The 23,900-nt window shown below is 44.7% G+C and overlaps 1 protein-coding gene and 1 long non-coding RNA gene across 2 annotated transcripts in view; one reads left to right on the plus strand and one right to left on the minus strand.

Moving 5' to 3' along the window:
* LOC119458072 (sodium/potassium/calcium exchanger 4-like) overlaps positions 1 to 23,900 on the plus strand; it is an 80,551-nt gene that overhangs the window by 34,858 nt on the left and 21,793 nt on the right. The window contains exons 3-14 of the mRNA XM_037719879.2: positions 3,650 to 3,801; positions 5,527 to 5,611; positions 8,168 to 8,271; positions 9,832 to 9,906; positions 12,832 to 12,911; positions 14,215 to 14,330; positions 15,658 to 15,751; positions 16,609 to 16,705; positions 18,250 to 18,341; positions 19,473 to 19,525; positions 19,835 to 20,004; positions 21,900 to 22,014. Coding sequence (XP_037575807.2) covers positions 3,650 to 3,801; positions 5,527 to 5,611; positions 8,168 to 8,271; positions 9,832 to 9,906; positions 12,832 to 12,911; positions 14,215 to 14,330; positions 15,658 to 15,751; positions 16,609 to 16,705; positions 18,250 to 18,341; positions 19,473 to 19,525; positions 19,835 to 20,004; positions 21,900 to 22,014 — 1,233 coding nt within the window. The remainder of the gene's footprint in view (positions 1 to 3,649; positions 3,802 to 5,526; positions 5,612 to 8,167; positions 8,272 to 9,831; positions 9,907 to 12,831; positions 12,912 to 14,214; positions 14,331 to 15,657; positions 15,752 to 16,608; positions 16,706 to 18,249; positions 18,342 to 19,472; positions 19,526 to 19,834; positions 20,005 to 21,899; positions 22,015 to 23,900) is intronic.
* On the minus strand, positions 13,922 to 22,973 carry LOC125946763 (uncharacterized). Its single transcript, XR_007467857.1, has 3 exons — positions 22,906 to 22,973; positions 18,287 to 18,355; positions 13,922 to 14,098 (listed from the first exon to the last, which is right to left on the minus strand). It is a non-coding gene; the product is annotated as an uncharacterized LOC125946763 (long non-coding RNA).

Here is a 23,900-nt window from a genome sequence, read left to right on the forward strand (position 1 = left end):
CGCATGTAACGCAAAGTCTCATAGCGAACTTAGTGCTGAATTGGGGCCTGCTGGTATGGGTATACTTATGCGAAGAAACGGCGCTTTTGAACGGAGACGACATGCACGACTCGCTCGATCGATTGAGTCCTTCGTCTTTATACTTGTCCCGTTCCAAAACGCTGTTTCTTTGCCTATGAGCATTACTGCCTCGTGCATTAAAGTAAAGCTTGCTTTGAAATTTGGGCCAATAAAGACAGATAAAGCGTAGTAAATGAAGGCACAAGAGCGTCTGAATCCACAAGTACGGAGATCAGACAAATACACGTATTCATGTTCACTCCCATAGAAGCTGACCATTCTCAGCGGCTGAGTTCCCTCCAGTAAGTTTTGCATAGGTAACTCTACGGTGGGCGCACCAAATATCGGTGTTGGTATATGCTTCGCGACAAAGTATATCGCTAAATTTAGCGAGTTTCTGGTCACCTTAACGACAACTTTGCCTTTCTGTAGTCTTTTTTGTGGTGACCTATATATTTTTTAGCCACTTAAATGTACAGGCATGCCCTGGTAAAATTCCTCCAGGGAATTTGGCGAAGTCGAACGCTCCTTCACCCGAGGGACACAGATGCGCCTTCACTTGCGACTAAAGGCATGTACCCAAAAGCTTGTTAGTGTGAGCCGCTTGAGCGCATCAAAGCTGCTTTAACAAAGCGCAATCTGATATATCGCTGTAGAACATCGGCGCCTGCGTGTGTTCTTTTTTCTTCTGCGCATTCCGACCGTTGACTCGCCACCGCGAGAGGTAATTTAAAGCTATATATAGTTTTAAAAAGGTAGTAAGAAAAGATGTCTATAGGAACAATTAAAACAAATATAGAACTCGGTCCGAGCAAATCATCGTAGTTGTATAAGCAGCCGGAACGGAGCAACGAATAGCGCGTGCCGGCATCTCCGGAGCAAGAAAAAAAAAAGAAAGAAAGCTGAGCCTGGATCGGGACAAACGACGGCGCTCATGGGTTCGGGGATCGAGCGAACTTAGCCTCCATGTACTGGCATAATAAACAAAATGTATTGGCATAATAATAACGGACGTCTCTCCTTCACCGCCTGGGGGCACCAGCTGCCCGTACTTCGCCACACAATCATCACGTGCACCGAGCGACTTTTCGCTAAAGACGGAGTGATTTGGAAGCTGCACCCAGCGACTTCATCAAAAAAATAATATAAAGTTACCGACACTTTTGCATATGCACCCATATAGCGCGTCTCTTGACACGAGTGTCCATCTTCTCCGTCTCGCATCCAGGCGATGGCAGACATGGCATGTGCCGCTCGATGCACGATTCACGACCATTTGTGCATGTATGGACCCTTTTATCGGCATGTGTGGCAGCAGTGTACTGCATATCTCCAGAAAACCTCCGCTTGCGCGCTTTTTTTTTTTTTTTGCACCCAAGTTTGCCGAGAAAATAAAGCGTTTGGACTAACTTTGACCGTGTATAGGCTTCGTTAAAACGTGCATCTATTAAGCGCACGTGTGCGAACGTTTTGTAGCATCCCGCCGCCGCAATCGGGATGCCGCAGCCACGATTCAGAACCGAACTTTCGACCTATAGTGGATATATATGCACTATAAAGTGGCGTGGCGGAATGAATTTACTCACTGCGGATTTCTACTCGTTTCGCAAAACGCGGGAAAATCGCGTGCCGAACCGCTGGAGAAACGACGTCGACAAGCCGAACGTTTAGTATGTGCGCAGCCGCTTTCGAAATCAATTTTTTTTTTGTCCGAGGATTTCTTCAGTATAAAGCAGAGGTTATATATATGCACGTGGACAACTGCAGCAATGACAGATCGTTTCTCTGGCTCGAACAGAACCGTGCTAACCAACAGATCCTACGCCAATAAATGCCTCGCATGTTATACGATGCCCTGTCAAAGGAATTCACAGCACTACGCGGAACACGGCTCATTTGAATCGAAAGTTGGACAGTGAAATGCATTTAGCGTTTACGGGGACGCTTGCATTCCTCGGCCCCGGTCGCTCAATAGGGTCATGAAATGGGGAAGGCCAGTTGGAGGATGTTCGAGTTACAAGCAACAGCATTTTTATTCTCGCGCTATACGCCCAGAAACAACGAAACAGGAGAACACGGACAAACGAATGGTGATTCGTTTTCGAAAGCAGCTTCGAGGGCAGTTCAATGCGCTCGTTCCGTGTAATAAGCGGCCGAGGCCATAAAGCCAGGCGTGTTTGTTTTATCCTTTAGCTATAGCGGGTCAACGTTGTAGAAGTAGTTCAACGTGGCTGGAAAAAAAAAAGAAAGAAAAGAAAAAGGCGCCATGTTTCAGGTGCAATATCGATGACACGCAACTGTAAACACGGTTTCTGTGAATCTAAAGCAAGCGAGTGCAATATGTAGTCGGCAAAGGCGACATTTTCGCTCCCAATCTCCTCAACGCAAATTACGTACCGGGCGTTTACTGCCGCTGATTTGTGTTATCACCCACTTCGGAACGTGGCGGCGACAAATAGTCACCTAACATGCATGAGCTGACTTATTACATCTATTGAAGTCTAGCATTTTGCTTATCCTTCCTCGATCTTCTCTCTCTTCATTAAAACATCTATCTATGTAACGCAGCAGCCACCTATGCCTATATAACAACCTCGGCGCTACCGATCTATTCCTCACTTTTCTTCCATCAATACTCTAAATGTATCGTGCTTATCTCGACCGGCAACCAGTTAACACTCCCACCCGCTACGAATTAATACCAGCGCTTCTGCAATGTGGACGCGTTCCCTACGGATCATGCTATACAGATGAACCCTGATATAACGAATTATCGTGTACAACGAACAGCTGTGCAATTTTTCTACGGGATTTTTATTTTATATATCGAGTCATTCATATATCGAACTATTTCCGCGACACCCTTCGAGTTCGATATATCTGGGTTCCGCTGTATATATGTGAATATCTTAGCCCTCTAGTTGGAGGTGGCGCCGTGTAGCGGCCCCCAAGTGAAACTTCTGCGGCGGCCTTCGGGGTTGGTATATATCGGGGACAGAAAATGCTACAAGGCAATCCCGTATTTACGGGTTCTTCGGTGCGTCGAGCTGACGATTTAATTAGACGTCGCGCTGCCAACGATCCCCGGGCCACAGGCACGAATTTTCCGCCCAACTTCGAAGGTAGACGCTGTCATGCTGACACGAAGCCAACAGACAGTGAAGCAAAGAAAAGCACAGAGGCAAATTGACTTTCCTTTTCTTTTATAGCTGAAATGTAGAGCGCATTCAGTTGCTACCGGTGGAATTAACTCATCTACTCTTAACTTTTTCGTCAAATATATATAAAGCTTCAGTATCCCAAATTTAGCCCCCGTCATAAGTAATTTCATTTAAATATTTAAAAATAAGTTTTTTCTCATGCTCTTTTATTTGGTTCTATTTTCAATTAAAGAAAGTAACACAGTTAATTCCTGACGCTCTTTCATTTGGTCCGTTGCCTTCACATCGGTGCAACCCGGTGGATATATCGACAGCATCTCCTCTCGTGTACAAAAATAGCTCTCTGCCGCAGTGCCGATTCGCGCAAACGTCCTCGGATCAGCAAAACTTGCTGGATCAACGACTCGTGTGTCTTGGATTATTCGCAGCGTACCACGAGTTCCCGCCGGACCTCTTCTCGCACGAGGCCCGTGCCAAGGGCGGCGTGATCGTGCACATCCTGGTCGTGCTCTACATGTTCTACGCGCTGGCCGTGGTCTGCGACGACTACTTCATCGCTTCGCTCGAGGAGTGCTGCGCCGTGAGTGTTAATTATTGATCCATCTCGATAGTATCTCTCTATATTATACAAGAAAGCGCCCAGGCGCCTGGTTTTGTACGCACATCGGTCACTACAGAGTTTGTCGACGCTTGTGCCGAATGTGCTCCTGTACATAGTGTTCCTTAAAAAAAAAAAGGACAAAAAAAAAACGTTAACGGAATCCTTTTTTATTATTATTTAAATGGCCTGTGCCATATAGCAAGAATCTACTCAGTGATCTGGATTGTTCCAAGAGGCGGTACTTGCACTGGAAGTGAGAACGCATAGTCGGAACTTTGTCTAGCCGAGACAAGTTGCACAGGTTAAAATTCATTGTACTCACTTTTACACGATAGTTTCAAGCTGAACCCCCTGGTCATTCATTCGATACAACTCTTCCAGACAAACGCGCCACAAACATAAATTCACCGTAGAGATATTTTACTGTACTAATAACACATTTCGCTTCTCCTTTTTCCCGAAAGCAGTTAGAGACTGGAGTCACGTGGATGAATTTGTTGTGGTTCAGCCCATGCTAGAATTGTTCACTGAGCTCGTGGAAGAAGCCGTTTTCCACAGGCACAGTGCGTGTTGTTGGCTGTCTTTTATGCTCTCGTTGTTGTTGTTGTAGTCCGTTTGTCCGAATTAATAGTTCGTGAAAAAAAAATTGTTCTAATTGTTCTGCATGGATTATTTTCTTCTCTATTGTGTGTATACGCTGTGGTTAGCATCATAGCATCACACTTCTGTGCATTCTATTTATGTATTCACTCTCACCCCTGTAATAATCCCAGTGAGGGATTGACAGTACTTCAAAATAAATAAACAAAATAAATATACTTCGACTAAATAACCCTTTACGGATGAGGCATAGAAATACAAGAAAACCAAAAAAGAATTGCTTACTTTCTATCTAAAACTGTAAAACACACTGAGAATAAGCATATTCGAGAAAAATAAATAAATATATTTCGAGGAAACTTTTTCAGCGATATAGGGAGGCAATTCCAGGCTCGACGACTAAGCAGTCGTGCTGTCGAAACGCTGCATCAGACCGAGGCAGAGCATTCCTAGCTGTATAGAGTGTCCCAGCTAAACGCTAGCCAAGCCGTTCGAGGAAGAAAAAAAAAAGCAAGATTAAAGAAATCGCGGTGCAAGGTACGATTATAAGAACTAAGGTGTTCGGTTTCCACAGGTCTGACGACCGAACAACATATAGGTCTTGTAACCATATCGTGCACGACGATTTTTTTTGTTCTCTCTCTCTTCAAGCAGCTTGGCTATAACGTTATACTGGGACACACGGTATTTTAGCCGTGTGTTTGCCGGCGCGCAGCATGTCACCCACGAGTTCCAACTATATTAGGCGCGTTTTCTGCCGCGCTGGACTGCGGACGGCTTCGCGTGAAAATGTATACTGCTCGTCACGGTCAGCCAACAACACCTCCTAGATACCACACGATCTGTTCGCTCCGATCCAATGACGTCACGCTACCTGGGCCCGACTGCCGCAGGGGATGCTGCCGAGTTTAGGCCGCGGTGAATTCGACGTCACCGCTTGATCGTCACGCCAGCCTCGGCAACGGAAATGTCGGGCCAGGTAGCATCACGTCACGGATCGGAGTGAACGGGCCTTGCGCTATCTACGTGGTGTTGGTTGGGTCAGCCCGCCAGCGTGATCCGTGACGTACACGAGTGACGCATGTGCGGCCACCTCCGATGCAGCGGCTGAACCTGTCCGAGGACGTGGCCGGGGCGACCTTCATGGCAGCGGGCAGCTCGGCGCCCGAACTCTTCACCGCCATCCTCGGTGCGTACACTTGTACTGCAGTGCACTCTGCAAATGGTTTGTTGCAGACGCGTATGCGTTACACAGAGTGCTTTCCCCTTTTTTCTTTTTTCTTGCACCAATTTTTTTAAGCCTGTGACAGACAGCACAAGTCTAACCCTCGATGTACGTAATTTATTCGCTGAAGCGGCCATTACGTAAATGAAAAAAAAATCTAAATTATTCATTGAATATTTAAGATAATTACACTAATCAACTTTCTGATTAATTACTTTACGGCGCATTTTTCTATATACGAATTGTAGCTATAGCGAGCATGTAAGCCATATCGACTTGGAACGAATTCTCAGGACTACACCAGTTTCGAGATACTAATTTTCAAGGAGTATGACGAAATGCATATTGGCGTTCCAGTTACTTTTGTACTAGCTTCAATGCATAAAACCGCGCTTCCTTTAAAAAGGGTAAGTGAAACAACTAGTGCATTTTTGCAGCTACAATTCGTAGATTGAAATATGTGCCGTAGAATAATTAACAAGGTAATTAGCGCGATTGTGTTAATTATTAAATAATTAAAGCATTTTGATTTCTCGTAGAAGTAAGTAGTGGCCGCCGCATCAAGTAATTTAGATCAAGGGTTAGAATTATGCTACTTGCCACTGGCAATGGTTAAAAAATTTCGTGCTGCGAAAAAAAAAATAAGAACACCCTTATATAGGTAGGCGTGATTACAACTTACTCCCACGAATAAGCCGCTCCGAAAAGTGACCTATTTTAATATTATGGAGGACACTGCGCCGTTTAATTTCTTCTTAACAGCTCTGCCCTTCAGACCGCGTTCATGGAAGAACACACCGGGTGTTTCAGCGAACATTTTAAAAAACTCTGAAATGTGCAGGTGGCAGATAGCACAATTCTAGTTCACGAGCTGGTCCAATCGAAGAGGCGGACATTACTTGCCCAACGAGTTGAAATGAATAAATTGAAATGAAATGCAAAATGTCGCGCTGTGGACGACGACGCAAGTGCACGTCCATTGAAGCGGACGCTCTATTAAAAAAATGTCGCTGCTTCGCCTGAAAGGCGAAGCATCAATTGCGATAGCAAATTAGTAGAGAGCTATTCGGAGTAGGGATAGTAGTTTTATCGGCTGCATAAACTTGGACACATTCGCTTACTAACTGAATTACGAAGCGTTGTGTCAGCGCGCACAAGCAAATATGAATAGATCACACTCAATGACCGCAGACAACGACTGTCAGAACGCTGGCAGCAAGCGCAGCCGCCGCAGCGAGCGAAGGTTCGTGCGGTCTATCGCTTCAACGGAAACTGTGCGGCGAATGCACAGCGCATACAAAGGTCAGAGCCATGTGGAGAGACGGTGCGGGCGACCGCCACAGCCGGGCAAAGTACAAACGCAGTTGTTGGCAGAGTAGAAGCTGCCGCCCCCCCCCCCTCCCTCCCCGCGCTGCCTTGCCGCTTCCTTGCTTTCGTGTGGGAGATTGAGTGGCCAGTTCCCCTTGCGCCCGGTTGCAAGATACGCATTTCGTGCCGCAGCAAAGCGTCGCCCCGCCTCCCTCCCTCCCATACTCCCACGGCCTTTCGCGCGACGAAGGTCGCGTTCGCTCTCCGCGATAGCGCGCGTCCCCCGCGCGCTTTCACTCGCGCATACGGCGCGCGGCGACGATTTTATCGCCCTTGGACTTTATACGGAACCTCACGGGGACGGCAGAAATCCGGTTGAAGTGTCCATATAATTGCTATCGTAATAAAAAGCGGGAGAGAAATTAAGGAAAAGCTTCAATCTGATCGCCTATAACGGTGCACGGGAGGGACGTCACGCAACAGCGGCGCACGCCTTTCATGTGCGCGAAAAAACGGGAGCGCGACGCGACGGTCGGGGCTTTCGAGCGCGGCCCCCTCTATATGTAGTATATTTACTCCGCGTTTGGCGCGTTTTCGTCGATGCTATATACAGTCAAACCCGGATATATGGAATCTGAAGGGGATCACAAAAAAGTTCGATATGTAGGTAATTCGATATACCAAATGAAAATTTTATACAGACATTTTCAAGGGAATTAATTCGTTATATCCGTTACAATTCGTTATAGTATATGGGTTCGACTTGTATACATGGTTAATCGAAGACGAAGATGGGGTTTTGTTACTCCGCCAGCCAATCACAGAAGCAAACAAAATAGTAATCATGCGACCTTTTCAAAATGGCGTCGTACTTGGTATACGACTGCACTTGTCGTACTTCTACGTTCCACTATACCAGACGAGTGAAAACGTATAAAATAACGCTCTTATAATTTCATTTTTTGTGGTTACCGCCATATTTAGGTAACAGGGAAAGTTCGAAGTATGACCTATTTGCAGCCTCGCGGAGGAACAGTGGCTGGAGGTTATGAGGGCGTGGGCGGGGCTTCACTGCAGACTTTTAAGTTGTATCCGACTATAGTACGTCCATTTGGTTTCTGCGGCGAGCTCACACGTTATCCGCTCATTTTGACAATCACCTTCGATGGTTCCCTTAATAATTGATCATTTGATGTTGTTTATCTGCCGCAGGCGTCCTTATAGCAAAGGGAGACGTAGGCACTGGTACCATCGTCGGCTCGGCTGTGTTCAACGTGCTTTTCGTCATCGGACTATGCGGAATCTGCTCCGGAAAGGTGATCTTTTTTTTTTTTGCACAATTAATAGTACTACATGATTCCTTACGTAGTACTCAGACATGCCGGCGCTTAAAGAGACACTAAATTTAAGAGAAAGGCTAAATCAGTTCATACTGGTAAAATATTCTTTGAACACTATACATTTTGCTAATTTCGGGATAAAGGGTTGATAATTAGAAGAGAAAATTTATGTTGAAGTTCAATTTTGTTTTAATTTCGCGCCGAAACCCCGGTGTCGTTACGTCAATGTGACGTCACAGATCTCAAAGCACTTTTTTTTTTCTCATTGCGGCCTCGTTGGCTCAGTAAAAAGTTCGCGAAACTCGCCAAGTTCCATCTTCATCGCCTTTAGAATATAATGTAGTTCATTTTTTTTACCGACAATTAACCAGGCACTATAGTAGACGCCGTCAAAATATATGACGTCACGGCGAGCTGGTGTAGGAACTTCAAGGCGGCGTCGCCAGTTGTCTTTCGTCATTTACGAAGCCTCTTCCTAGGGTAAGAGTGGCGTTTTTGGTATTGTAGAAGGGTAAATTACCAACAGAAATGAAAGATCATCTTTCCCTTTAGACACGGGGGGGCATGTAGAGCTCAGGTGAACATAAGAATCACGAGCGAACCAAATTCGTCGGGATTACCCGCCTATAACAACATCCTGCGACACGACCTATCCACGTCCGAAAATGATGCCAGAGACAAACCGTATAAGGCAATAATGAGCTGAAAACGTCAAAACTGCCACGCAGTAAAACGAAGTGATGCTTCTTGTAAGGTCGTATCGAAGAGAGGACCGCAAAAACTCGTGTCGCGAACTGCTGAAGAAGAAGAGGGTGCGTTCCATTGCTTCCGAGTGGCGAATTCTGCGCAACACTTGCAGGCTTCCCTCAAGAAATTATGCCGCCACGTACCTTCCTGAAATTTTATCTACGCAGGTCAGGTTTGATATCGTGTCCTCTGCGCTCGTTTTGTAATGAGTACAAAACGTGTCAACCCTCCTTTATTAAACCTTGTAGCTGTTTGACTTACGAGGAAAAGTAATCTTGCAACCTCCCCTTTGAAGACTTGTCCGGGACTTGAAACGATTCTGATTATATTTCGTTTGGAGACTCGACTATGGGATTCAGCCACGCCCTGTTGAATTTGCATCTCTTCTATCTGTCCCTCGCGCTTTTCAATCATTGATTATACAGTCAAACCCGTATACATCGAACCCACATATAACGAATTATTGCGTATAACGAACAGCAGTAAAACCCCCATGAAAATTTGTGTATAACATTTTTATTCTATATATCAAATTACCTATATATCGACCTTTTTTGTGATCCCCTTCAGATAAGATATATCCGGGTTCGAGTGTACTCTGTTGTTCTTATTTTAGCATATATTTAGCCTTATAACATACTCTTTATCTGCCCTGAAAATCTTATTTCCGGTTGCCTTTTGGAATAATCTACTATCCACATCTTGGTCAATCCCTCCACAGTGGGTATGGGCCACTTAATCATTCCATAACAGCAACAACGCACCCGACCTCTCTACCAATATGTGCAGGAGGTTCCGGTGACCTGGTGGCCCCTGTTCCGGGACTCCACCTTCTACGCGTTCACCGTGGTCATCCTGATCCTGGTGAGTCTATATAGGCGGCGACGACCTCCGCCACTCGTTCGTCCTCTTCTGATGCCACTGCAGCAGCAAATGCTTGTCACACGGTAACAGTTCTAAGCACGTTCCACTGCATACCGATCCACGCTGCACCTAAGTACGCCTACTTTTAAAACTCTTCCACCAAATGGCTGAAAATCGAGTCCTGACCCACGTACCTATGAATTGCCCCTCACCAGGCATCATCGGAGCTTTTTTTGTTTTTTTTTTCTTTTTTTTTCTTTTTTTGTCTGTGCGGTGGGAACTTGTCAGGCAGCGCTCACCCGCAAGAATATTTAAACATAACTTTATAATGCGCCGAGATGGATGCAAATGGATGTAGCGAGACGATAGTAGGTGCGCGGAGGTAAGCTACTCTCCCCCACTGTCCTTCGACCAGCGCCAAGGCCGGTGCACTTCGATCCATGACGTCATGCTCCGACTGCCACATAATCTGATGGGGGAGGCTCCCGAGTAAGCCGCAGCGATTTTGAGGTCACCACTTTCGTCACCGCGGAATGGAAATTTCGGTCCAACTTGCATGCCAGCGCCCGCAAGCGGCATTCATCTCCTGATTTCTCCCATATGTGGGCCGAGGACACACCACGTGACGCTGACGTGCCAGCTCCGCCTCCTTTTCTCGCCAATTATGCTCCGCCTCCATCCCCCATCTTTCGTCCAATCCGTGCGCGCACCGATTGTCACTCAGGAGAACGCGTGAGCGTCTCTTTAGCATGCGCTACGCGAAATCAGCAAACTAAACAAAACTATGTATAAAAACCTTTCTGTTACCTTCTCAAATTTATTATAAATAAAATGCTAACATTTTTTTTTTTGTTATGCACTGTGCATGTGTGTTTTAACCTGCACTGTAATGTGAACGTACATACCAATAATTTTTAAGCACAGAATGTATATTCATGTAGTAATTGTATAAATGTATCTTATTAAATGCGAAGCATTTCTTGGCGAACATTTGCTACTTTGACAGTATCTATCTATCTATCTATCTATCTATCTATCTATCTATCTATCTATCTATCTATCTGTCTATCTATCTAGCCACCTACATCTTTGTGCACTCATGGTCGATTCGTTAACTTGGTATGAACCAAAACGGGTATACCATGACAAGAGTATATGACGAACATGAATTATATGTCATGACATGAATGTCATGACATGCGTGTCATTTAGGTCATGAAACAGCCGCCTACGTCTTGGTGCTCTCATGGTCGTTTCGTTAACTTGGTAGGTACCAAAATTGACACAGTATGACAGGAGTGTATGACGAACATAAGTGATAGGTCATGACATGCATGTCATATAGGTCATGACAATGACCCAGCGAAAAAGATTAACGCTCAAAAACCACTAAAATGGGTTCGGACGTGGGTACTAAGTGAAGGAAACACTAAAGGATTGTGGTAGAAGTCATAGTCATGACCATGACTGAGCAAAAATGAACTCCGCAAAAAATGGTTAACACTCAAAAACCACTGAAATGGGTTCAGACCTGGGTACTAAGTAAAGGAAACACTAAAGGATGCAGGTAGAAGTCATAGTCATGAGCATGACTCAGCAAAAATGACAATGACTCAGCAAAAGAAGATTAACACTAAACAATCTCTGGAATGGGTTCGGGTGTGGGCATTAAGTGAAGGAAACACTAAAGGATGACAGTAGAAATCATAGTATGACCATGACTCAGCAAAAATGAGAATGATTCAGCAAAAAAAGATTAACACTCAAAAACCAATGGAATGGGTTCGGATGTGGTACTAAGTGAAGGAAAAGGCTAAAGGTTGATGGTCGAAGTCATAGTCATGAGCATGACTAAGGCTTTCTTTCGCCTTAAGGTCTCTTAGGTGTAGCTAAAGGGACTCCTGAGGACTCATGACATGAATGCCATGACATGCGTATCATGTAGGCCATGAAAGAACTGCCTACCTTTTGGTGTTCTAATGGTCGTTTCGTTAACGTGGTAGGCTCCCCACACACTGCTTCGCATAACATCGATTCCCACAGGGCGTGGGATCTGCCGGATTTTTTTTTTCCACAGCATGGGTTCTTAATGGGGAAGCGTCGGCCCTCCCTGACGACGACAACGCAGAGCACACAGGCCTAATGCTACCTGAAGACTGCAGGGGTGTGCAAATATTCGAAAATTTGAATACGAATCGAACAGTCTCTGCTATTTGATTTGTATTCTATTTGAGAATTCACTATACTAAGTTGTCGAATATTCGTTTCTTTCGAATACAAGCAATAACACTTTTTGGAGTTTCCAGAGAAAGAGCACGATGATAGTGAGTAACGTTCCGTATGTTTCCGCTGAAGGAGAGCTGCGGTTGCTGCACAGATGCACCAGTTCCCGAGCAAATACATGGGGTGCTTGATAGCCGCTGAATATGAATGGCTTGCCTTCAGGCAGCCTATATGCGAATTTGTTTTATTGAGTTTATTATTTGGCCATATCCCACCACGTTTTTCTCCCTTTAAAACAGTGTGCACTATCATACATCTCTTCGTCAACAAACACAACAATGTACGTGCACCACTGTCATGGTGTTCCAGATAGCTGAAAGCAACTGTTTCTCATTTACAAGCTCCTCAGTTGTCCAGACATCCAACTGCGAATGATATTACATGTGTCAAATAATGCACCTATATAGGCCTCATTTTTGTACTGTACGGGCTCCGCACGATGTTAATTTTTCACGTTCTTTACAAATGAGAAAACAACTGACATTTGATTCCAATACTCGAAGGTTTTTCTTTTTTTAATGCCCAGCTCGATTAGGAAATTTTACTATTTGAACACCCCAAGTAAAGAGTTCTCACCCCACGTAGAAAGTGCAGCAATCACAATGCACATATGTCATAACGGCCTGCGTCACACATCTGCAGGTGATCTATGACGGTGAGGTCACATGGTACGACTCCCTCTTCATGCTGCTCCTGTACGGAGTCTACATCGACATCATGAAGTGAGTCTCCTGCTGCATTTCCCACTAGGCTGAGTCACGCATGCAATGGCCTGCATTCTTGGTTGATCACTACCGAATCAATCACTATCTCTCTTTTACTTTTACGCAACATAATACCAAACACAACCCTTAGCTGGTGCAACAGTCATTCTTTGGTCAATGACTCAGCCAGTCACCACGCACTAAAAGCGATATGTCGAAAAATGATCCATCAAGAACACAACCTCTGTTTTCATTGAGAAGCACATTAGGAGCACTAGCAAAATGTGTCCAGTCTGTCGCCTATGCACCTCGCATAGTGCAAAATGAAATGTTGCACACAACCATACTGTACCATCCAAAGGTGCGAGTAAAATAATCGTAACCATTGTACAATGTCGTAAACATCGTAAGCACTGTATTACACTAATAAATTATGCCAAACAGATACAGTAAATAGAGTGTTGCATCACTAGCATAAGCAAAGAAAACAAATGAAGTTTGGGCAACGGTAACAAAAAAAAGGGGGGAGGATGAGAGTCATTAGCATTTATTCCCTTTCACTCTCATCTCAACAATCTCCTACAAGTGTCCAACAAAACTGGCAGAATTGGTTAAGTGCAGTCTGCAATAAACAGAAGTAGCACTGTCCATTTGGAAATGATCGAAATTCTGCCCTCAAAACGTGTTCGCCACTATTGCCTGCCACAAAGCTTGAGGCACGTACCTTGTGTGTTTTCAATGGTGCCACCAGTAGCGCACCCAGGATCTCTGCCAGGGGGAGGGGGGGGGGGGGTTGACAGTTTGCCAATACTGTCTAAACAGCACTAATTTCAATTTCCTCACGCGAAATTGTCAAAAAATGTGCTTTCTGCGAGTGTGCAGATGATTAAGTGTCTTACATCTTAACTGCAGTACTCAAATGCGCAAGGAAAGAAAAGGGGTTGAACAAAATTGGGGGTTCGGTCGGTCTCAGGGGGGGGTTACAACCCCCGAACTCCCCCCCCCCCGTCGGTGCGCCACTGGGTGCCACTGACAATATCTTTGAACAAAAAGCTGCGAGTTAAGTTGGCAGCGCAATGACAGTCATAAATGAGTTAGTGACAACAACCAACATGCAATTTAATGGCAATGCGCTTGTTGTGTGCGGGTTCATTTCTGACTGTCCTTTGCTTCTCCTTCCTTCAACTGGTTACTTTTCATATTTTCTGTAAGCAAGAAAGGAGTGGTGAATAAGCCTCCTTTCACATTTTCATTTCAATAAAAAAAAGGCCTTGCAGGGGAGAGACACGTGCATACATTTCTTTCTCATTCTGTGCGCAAGGTACAACAAGAGGATCCACCTATGGGTGGCCGCCACATTTGGCATCCACGAGGAAGAACAGACTTCGCTCGGCCTCACGTCTGCAGGCTACGATGCCAAAAACTACAGCTCCTACGGTGAGAGCCACCGCTTCTCCTCGCCTGCTCCAACTTTAGAGAGCCACTTGAAAAGGAGAGTGCCTAATTGGGTTGAACTGACAGATTACTCGTTTGGAAGTTACTTTTCTCAGTCTCACTCCATTTTTGAATAGAAGTGGACAGCTTATTGGTGATGAAAAGAAATGCCCAACTTTCTCGGATCTCATATCTAAACTAACCGTGGCTTGTATCACTGTGTGACATTGCAGATATCGTGAGCGAGAAAAAGGGGAATCGAGGGACTTGATTTTTTGTTAGTCACATTCATACGAAGCCAACCAACAATGAAGTCGAGGAAAGCACCAAGAAAATTAACTGCGGTTTTTAACTGAAATGTAGAAGTAAAAGGGAAATGAAAGTGGACGAAAAAGCTACTAGCTGCCAGTGGGAGCCACACCCAAAACTTTGCACCACCTTCATAATCAATGCAGCTTCAAGTGCCTTTTTGGCTGCACGAAAGCATGCAATAGCGCAGCTTTTCCGCATGCCATAGCTCTCTGGAATGACCTTTCAGACTACATTGCTACCATCTCTGGCCCCAATGCCTTCAGGATGGAATTAGCAAACCTGTTTCCTTATAGTCACCACAGATTGAATTCTCTCACCTCATATTTCACAACTATAAACAGAACAATTTGTAATTGCATGTTTCGCAGGTAATGAGTCGGCTTCCTCCCCCCCCCCCTTTTTTTTCTTTTGCCTGCTGTAGCTGTGCGACTTTATTTTTGCTGTTGTTTTTCGATTATTCCTGTATTGATTCTGTGATTATCGCCTTACCTCTCGCTCCTACATCTCTGCCAGTATTAACCCTGTTTTCTAATGTAACGGCTTATATTTCTTTTCCCCTTCACAAAATCTTGTTCCACGCTAACTATTATATAATGATAACAATTACATATCCTGCACTTACTGTTCCTTAAATATATCGATATTGCGCTCTCTTTATAACAAAATAACTTTTTGTATCCATCTCCCTCCCTCACGCAATGCTCTGATGTAAGTAGCCTGTGAGGTATTTGTAAATTAATAAATTTTGCATTGCACGTGCAACAACACTCCACCAATTCAGCTATGGCAACAACTGTCCTCCCATCGGATTTCTCAGGTATCTGTTTGTGTGTACATGATCTGGCCCTGGGAGTGTTAGCCAGCGCCACACATGGCCATAGCAGCAGGTTGCGTGCTTACAGCCTACTCAATACATTAGAGCAAGATTTTGGATGATGAAAAGAGGTGAAATGCCTTGTCTGCTAAGTTCAAGATTTGCCATTCAAGTGTTAACATTGTGCTAACTCTAAACTTGCAGTGCCATTCAACAATGAAATTGATGACTTCGCCCAGCAAAATGCTACCAGAAACACACGGCCCCTGGATGAAGTGATCAGAGATAGCCGGAGAAGGTGAGTCTTCAATTACTAAGGAATGCATTCACTGTACCGCACAAAAAGATGCTGAAAATTTAGGTGAGAGTTCAATGAATGTTGTGCTATTTTGTTAAAAAGATGCAACCATAAGTAAATATTTTTTCATCACGAGTGCCCATCTTGCACGGTACATTTTGCAAAGTGGTGACTTACAGCCCCATCAAGCAAAGGAAAAAGTACAGCAATGAAGATGCATGTAAAGAAATGAAACTTCGGTTCTTTTTATTTTTTTACGAGAAACCACTGCATATAAGCAAAAAAAAGAAAACAGAACAAAGCAAGGAATGGCACCAGTATCAAACTTCTCCCTACTGCCACAATTGCGAGACGTTGCACCACTTTACACACTAGACATGTGGGAAAGTCAACTTCCTACACGCCATGAATGCAATAAGGCAAGCCGTAGGTCTGGCTTTCTCGCAACAAAGATTACTTCGAAAGGAAGCCAGCTTTACGGTTATGGTAGGCTTTCTTACAAAGCTTACGGGATTGGTAGTCCACCAGCATGTTGAAAAAAATCATAAATGCATGCACACTAAAATTGCATTATATTAAAAGCATGGTTCCGAATATAGTACAATGTCCACGTTTAGTGCAGATTGCTAGGAGAGAAAACTTCAGACATTAAATGAATGGTAAAATAATAAGCAACAAGGAAGAAGACGTCTGCAACGGAACCGCGTAACATTTACGCACATGGTGTACATATGTTGCAGCAAATCGTCAAGCTCACAGGCCAGCGGTTAGACGAGACAACGTTATGAAAGAAAAAAAAAATGGTGGTCTTGCTTGTATACATAAACTGCAGCGTACGCTACCTCCCTCTTTCGCAGGCCCACTTTATACGAAGCGGCGTTACGAATGCTCATGACCCGATACTTCCGCCCCAAAACCCGTTTCTGGGCGGCAGCAAAAAGGATCACTCACGAGGTAAGCACTTCTCCCCTCACAGAAATTTAGGATAAATCATTTATCGGAGCCTCTATCACGAGTGTCCGGCAATAGGGTTCCATTCATTTACAGTCCACAGACGTCTTGCTCTGAAGTCTCACACTGATTTTCCATCCCTTGGTTGGCATGCTCAGCCAAATGCCTCACTTGCAGATAGTGCACCATCTGGCTGATGCACATAACATAGCGTTTCGGTGCTTGTCATATGAAACAAGAACTAAAGAACATACAGAAACAAGGAACACCGCGGCAGGGATAAGAGAACACACAGTGAGCCATTCACGCTACTTCACTGAGCCGAGCTACCACAAATGCCAACGGTGCACAGGACACTTGCCGAGTCATTTATTAACCTCACTGAAATCTCATCTTCGTGACTTGTTTGACAAAAAAAAAAAAAACACGGTTCACGTACTTGGCCACAACACTCACTCATCAGCAAGTTAACTGACTACCACGAATTCGTCGGTGAATAAGTTACTCCCCAGAGCACCAGCCACATTGATTTTGTTCTTCGGTCAATGTTACAATCTTCGGCCATGCCAGGTTTACCCACATCAGCTTTTCTCACCGCTTCGCTGTATTGCCTCTTCAATTCAAGGCCTCTTAGGCAAGGATGGCTGTCACGCACATTATTTGATAAATTACAACATAGTTAACTTGTTGCAACATTGAATCTGCAGCCCCATTCATTTTTCTTCCTTCTCCAATGTGTGCTGCATGCTTCATAAACAGCATTAGCTCCTCCAGCTAGGTACATAAATGAGCTTATACCACAAAAAACTAAAGGCACTGTGCTTCCAGGTCATAAAGGTTGAACTCTTATGCCTGTTATCATGTTCATAGTCCACCGGCGTGTTGAAAAAAACCGTGAATGCATGCGCACTAAAACTCTTGTGCCCAAGTTGCAGCACCATAATTTCCTCGTGATGAGCAGAAGCAGATCATATTCTGGCGAGACTTGAGCAACAATTCTGCCTGAACTAAAGCTGACAGCTGGTTGACAGTAGTTGACAATTTTTGTGGTTTGCAAATGAGTCAAATAGCAATAAGTTGCTGCATAGAAAGGCATTTCAATGTGAAGAATAATAACGCTGGTCACACCTACCGTCACCTTCCGATGACGAGGTAACTCATCATCACGAGCGTCCTCTGGTGCTGATGATAGTTAACTCGTCATGAACTTTCCGCACTTTCTTGCACATAAGTATACATGCAATTTTTTGTCTTCTTGACAAATAAATAATACACAATGACCTTTGCTATTCTTTTTCAACAAGGCCAGTAAAAATAGTATCATATTTTTAGAAAAAGCTGGTCTAAAAAAATGCCGCACTTTTAAAATGTCTTTTTTTAGAAATTTGTCACGGCAGTTAAGAGGTTAACAAAAAATGAACAGTGCCATAAGCCCGAAGCAATTTCCACGCAGTTCATCCCTTGCGATTGGCATTACCTATGATCAACTACAACTTGCCACTTGCAGACTCAAGGACATATGCATAATATCCCTGTTCTACTTCCAGCACAAGCGCATTTGCCGTGGGGAGATCCAGCACTTACCTTCCCAGACCTCTCTCGACCCCAACGACATGGTCCGACGTGGCAAGAGTTCCAGGTTGGGCTTGCGTCCTGCACATTTTAAGTGGTGACATTAGGAAACTACATCAAACAAGGCCAAACAAAAGTGCAAAATTGTTACTGTGAAACAAAAAAAGGGGGCATGTGAATGCAAGGTAACACTCTTGCACATCTCTCTTGATGTGCTCCCAGTCATTTCTGTTTTGCTTTTGTGCAATGAGTTTCTCGAACCTTTAGCTGTCTGGAGCTACCACACAGGTTATTAAACCCTTTAGCTGCCAATCCAAACCTGTGCCTGTCTTATCACTGTGTACCATTGCTGCCAAAAAAGAGCTCTACTCATCAAGACAGCTCATTTTGCCTTGGTTGCCAGAAACACTCTGCTTGTGAGTTGATTGCAGCGTATAGTTCATTTCAGGCATTCACGCATATAATTTACTGCTTTACATTCCTATCCTCATCATGTGCTGATATACAGTAGTAACACTTAAACCGTACGCATCTGTTGCGGAAATGCCTGCTTTTCAAAACAAGTTTTCCTGTTTCATAATCTGGGTGAACATTAAGGGCAAACTTGATACATACATTTTTTTTTTTTTTTTTATGCAAAGACTTTATGCAATTTAAGATTTTCAGAAAGGCTGAGAATTCTTGTCCATAAAGAACTGCAGAGATAAAGGGTTAGAAGGGCAGACTAATAGGCTCCATCTTGGCGACAAATAAAGATGCTTCGGTAAACTAAGTCAAATGCTGCACTGACGTCTAATACTAAGGCTGTCAGTATGTACATGAAAACATTAGCGTAGGTAGATAGGTAGGTGAAAACTTTATTTTTGTCGGCAAGGTGGTAGCTAGAAATATTTTTTTTAAGGGGGGGGGGGGAACTTGCCCGGTGTGTTCCCCCCTTGCTACGCCCCTACATGAAGAGGAGCTTCCTAGCAGGACACTACCGTGCAAAAGTTGTCGCTCCACAGGCGGTGGCTGAAATGGAGCAAAAACCGTTCTGCTGCATGTTTTCAGTGAAATGCTATTGAAAGTAACAAAAAGCAACGCTGTGTAAGGACAGCAACAATTTCTGAAGCTCTCTGCGAGCACATTTCAAGCTTAATTTTGCAATGTAGTGTGCACTATGTTTCGGTGATTCAAATCGGACTGTTTCCTTTTCCAGTGTCGATGTTGCTCTGTCAACAGAGGCTGACTGGAAAAGAGTTCCCTCGCTGAGTAAGTAGGCTTTTTCAAATCGTGCGCACTCACGCTGCGTTCCCTGAGTTGACGTACCTGTCGCTCTGCCCTATGCGTGATTTTCCAAAGGGAAGTGTTCTTTTTGTTGTATTGCTCTCTTGAAAAATATGCCTCTACATACTCTCGAATGAAACCTGGTCGAAGTCAGTATGGTGCCGTGTATGTCTATGTAGTCGCCCATTCTTTGTGCTGCACAAAGTGACGCCGTGCCTACTCACCCAGCTATCCACTGTGTTATTTCTTGATTACGCTGGTCATTGGATCCCTCGCTGCCCTACTTCATTGCAGGGGAGGGCCCCTGGGCGCTGCTCAAGTGGGTATTGCAGGCGCCCCTGCTGGCAACACTGCACTACACGGTGCCGGACTGCCGGACCGCGACCGGCAAGCGGCTGTTCATGCTCAGCTTCATCATGTCCATCTTCTGGACGGCGGCCTTCTCCTACGTCATGGTCTGGATGGTGGGTCTCGAATGGCATAATTGTCGAAAATGTATATAATGGGAGGCGTTGGCAGTCCATCACTTTCAGCATACCCGTGCACATTCAAAAAAGACGAAGAGAGGAGAACGGACGGGGACACAGTGACATTTCAAGTGCATCAGACACCTCTTCATCTCTGTCCATTCTTGTCTTTTTTGAATGCACACCACCTGCTCAAACGTTTTTGCTTCCCATATTCATAATCCCATTGCATGGGCATCCCTTAACAATAAAGAGTTGTTCCGAGAAAAAGGTGGGAAAAAAGACACTTTTTCTATATTGCTGGTATACTTGAAACACTTCATTTTGGGTCAACTGGTACCTATGTACCGAATAGGATGCACAGGCAGAGTTCACACATTCAGTATGGGATAGATGAAAAAAACTATGGCTATATACCCCTGGTCACGAAATTAAAAGGTGAGGACTGCACCTCATAAATGAAAACAAGCCATCTTCAAACGTCCAGTACTTTCTGTGCACTTTGAAGCTAATGACAGCTAATGACACACATGACAGTTTCAGATAAAGCTCCTTCACTGACAGTGTCTCATGGACGCTGTGCCCTCAATGAAGTGGATGTTGTGACACCGTCATTCTCCCGAATATTAAAGGCCCTTCAGTTTCCTTATGTGACAAAGGCAGAACAGGATCGACAGTCCAATTACTGTCATTTTAGTTCCACATATTTTGTAGTTATGCAGTCGGATGTCAAGAGAATCCTTCAGAGTGAGTCTATTCAACTTTGAAAACACTTTAGCTATCACAGAGACTTTCTAAAGAAAAATTCTCCCTAATACCGATTTCTAACTTTGCGATTCAAGTATATTTTACTCGGATTTTTGTCGAAAGCTAGGCAGCAATTTGAACAAGGTTTGTACTTAATGCAGATTTTTTTATTGAGTGGGTTGATTTTAATGAACACTTACCTCCTACAAATTTAGCTGTCTGAGGTACTGCGCTGTCAGCTATTGAAGCACTTAAATACAGACTACCATGTTCAAGAAGACTGTTACGCCATTAATTGTGAACTTGACTAGAGACAGCTGCTAAACAGCAGATTCATGAGAACCTCTTCATATACTGGGTGTTCCATTAAATGTCCTAATAAGCAGATTCTACAGTCGGCCTGGAAAGGCACCACTGGCCGGTAAAAGCTGCTCCAAGTTCACTGGTGCATGCAATGAAATATTTTCAGTGCCAATTGTTTATTTTATTTTATGCCATTGAAACTGTAGGAACTCAGCTGGAAGCGGAGCATTTGTCTACTTTAAGCAGAGTTTTACTATATCTGGAGTTGCTGTATCAGGTTTCTTCATTGCTGCAGTCTTGAATTCAGAATTGTAGCCTGCACTACTATAGGCAATCAACATATTTTCATACTGCTTGATTACCTGCAGGCACGAACTGCACAAGAGATCAGCCTTCTTGTGGAACCAACAACCCCATAAAGTTTGATGGCAATCGTACGAAGGAATAAGACAAGGTGGCCATTATTAAACATCGATGAAAATGGAGTGTGACACTACGTGCAACACTGTGTAGCGCTGTACTTCCCTCTTCAGTTATATTTTTCTGTGTACGAATGTGTGTGAGTGGTTCAGGCAACTAGACATTATGTTTAGGACCACAAGAGGTGGCCTTTCATGAGCCACCTTCAGCTCTTCCTATGGCCATTTGAATTTTTGTTGTTATCTGCACTGCAACATACTTTCCTATGTTTTTACTTAGGTAATGTGAGGAGAAGTAGTCGTCGCCACTGCAAGATGACCTACAGTGTCCCATTTTGTTTTCATTCCAATGATTAAAAGAGCTGTGCAACACTATCACCATGCCAAAGAACAGATGTGCAGCCAAGTGCGCGACCTGTGCAGGTGACCCTCATTGGCTACACAATGGGGATCCCGGACACGATAATGGGCATCACATTCTTGGCAGCAGGTACCAGTATACCTGACGCCTATGCCAGCCTCCTGGTCTCCCGACAAGGTGCGTGCATCTACAAAACGTCCAACCATCTCAATTCATAATCCCAATAAGCACTTCAGTGCAGGTCTGTGTGATTCAACACAGATCAGGCAATGCCTGCTTGGGTGTGTAGAGTGTGCAGCTTGAGTGGTCACTGCAAACTGTCGTCTGCTACGATTGATTCCGAAACTGCAAGGAATGCCGGGGTAATTATTTTTGCCAGAAGACCAACTTTATCGACGTGTGATAAAACTAATACAATCACCTAGCTGCATAAACCAGTGCTGGTTTTCTGTGGGCGCCCGCTATATTTTGTATGTTTCGTTCTACAGCGCCTGGCCAATAAAGGAGGCGCTGGCCTGGCAATGCAGCACCAAATGGCTTAAGTCGTAGTAATCTTTCACCATGCCGCAACAGGAGGTTAACGATGCGCGCCAAGTTAGCGAGACTTTTGGTAGTGCGCCCTAAGTCAGAATAAAGAGTAGTTGTGTTTTTAGCTGGTTGGATCGCAAGCCGTAGCTCGAAGGGCTCTTAAGTGCTTGACGAAGCACGGGCCAAGATCAAAACTAACGCTACAATAATTCCTTCTCGCGAGAAAAGAAAATGCACGAAGGCAGTCGGCGACGCTTAACCTGTTCCACGGGCGAAGCGTTAAACCTCTCTGCCGATCATATCTGCTGCGACGCTAGGCACTGGCAAGTGACACTTTTGCGACTGGCGCCCGAGGTCACGTCAGGCCCCGCGGGCGCTTTGTCCAGTCGTCTGCGTCATGCTTCACAGACAGGGCAACGCCCGACGATCTGCGACATCTCTAGCCCGGTCCGTCGGTACAGAAACTACAGCTTAGAAAAGCCAGTACAGATGTTTTGAATGCCGAACCGGGTGCAACTGTATTTGAGGTGCACAACGTACCTGTCGGTGCTTTCGGAGCAGCTTCTGCTGCTCTCGTCGTAGACTCCGCGGCTCCGAGTTGCGTTTCTTTCTGCATCGCCACCGTTTGCTCGCGTCGCAGCGATGTCAAGAAATGACGGAATAAAACTGGGACGACCGGGCAATTCCTTTCTATTTTTTTCTTACCGGCCTTGAGCAAACTTTAGGTAAAGCTGTCGGATGTAAACAAGCAAGACAAACTGTTTCACGCACAAATGTCACTGGCTGGATTGGATTGGATCGACTGGACTCGTGCAAAGGCTTCGTGTAGTTTCGGTTTTTGTTTCGTACACTTTTGTTTGTTTGCTTGCTTTTTTAAAATGAATGCCGAGCGTCGAGAACTTCTTACAAGCGGCTTTCCTGGTTATAAAGCTGGCTTACTCACGGCCAAATTTCGTACAGAAGTTGAATATAGCGGCATGTTTAGTATATTATTGTGCTATGGATAGGTCCTCATATTTCCATATTAGACGCACGCATATTAGACGCACACGCTTCCTTCTACCTTGTTGAGAGCATGCACTCAATGTTTATCGTTTCGCCGACCGCAGGAATGTTGAACGATCGAAAAAAGGCGCAGTTTCGCCCGGAAGGCCAAGCATCACTTGCGATAGCAAATTAGTAGAGAGTTATATACGGAGTAAGGATAGCAGTTTTATCGGCTGCATAAACTTCGACACATTCGCTTACTAACTGAATTAACCAGCATGGTGTCAGCGCGCACAAGCAAACGTGAATAGATCACATTCGATAACCGCAGACAACCATTGTCAAAACGCTGGCGTGAGAAAGCGCGGTTGCAGCAACGACCGAATGTTCGTGTGGTCTATCGCTTGAACGGAAACTGAGCGGCGAAAACAGGGCACATACAAATTGAAGTAAGACCCGTATGGAGATCGCTAGAGTGCGCGCGACAGCCCGCAGCTGCGCAATGTACAAGTACGCAGTTGGTGGCAGAATAGAAGCCGCGCCTCCTC

Source organism: Dermacentor silvarum, chromosome 7, assembly GCF_013339745.2.
Source record: "Dermacentor silvarum isolate Dsil-2018 chromosome 7, BIME_Dsil_1.4, whole genome shotgun sequence".
In the NCBI taxonomy this organism is placed as follows: Eukaryota; Metazoa; Arthropoda; class Arachnida; order Ixodida; family Ixodidae; genus Dermacentor; species Dermacentor silvarum.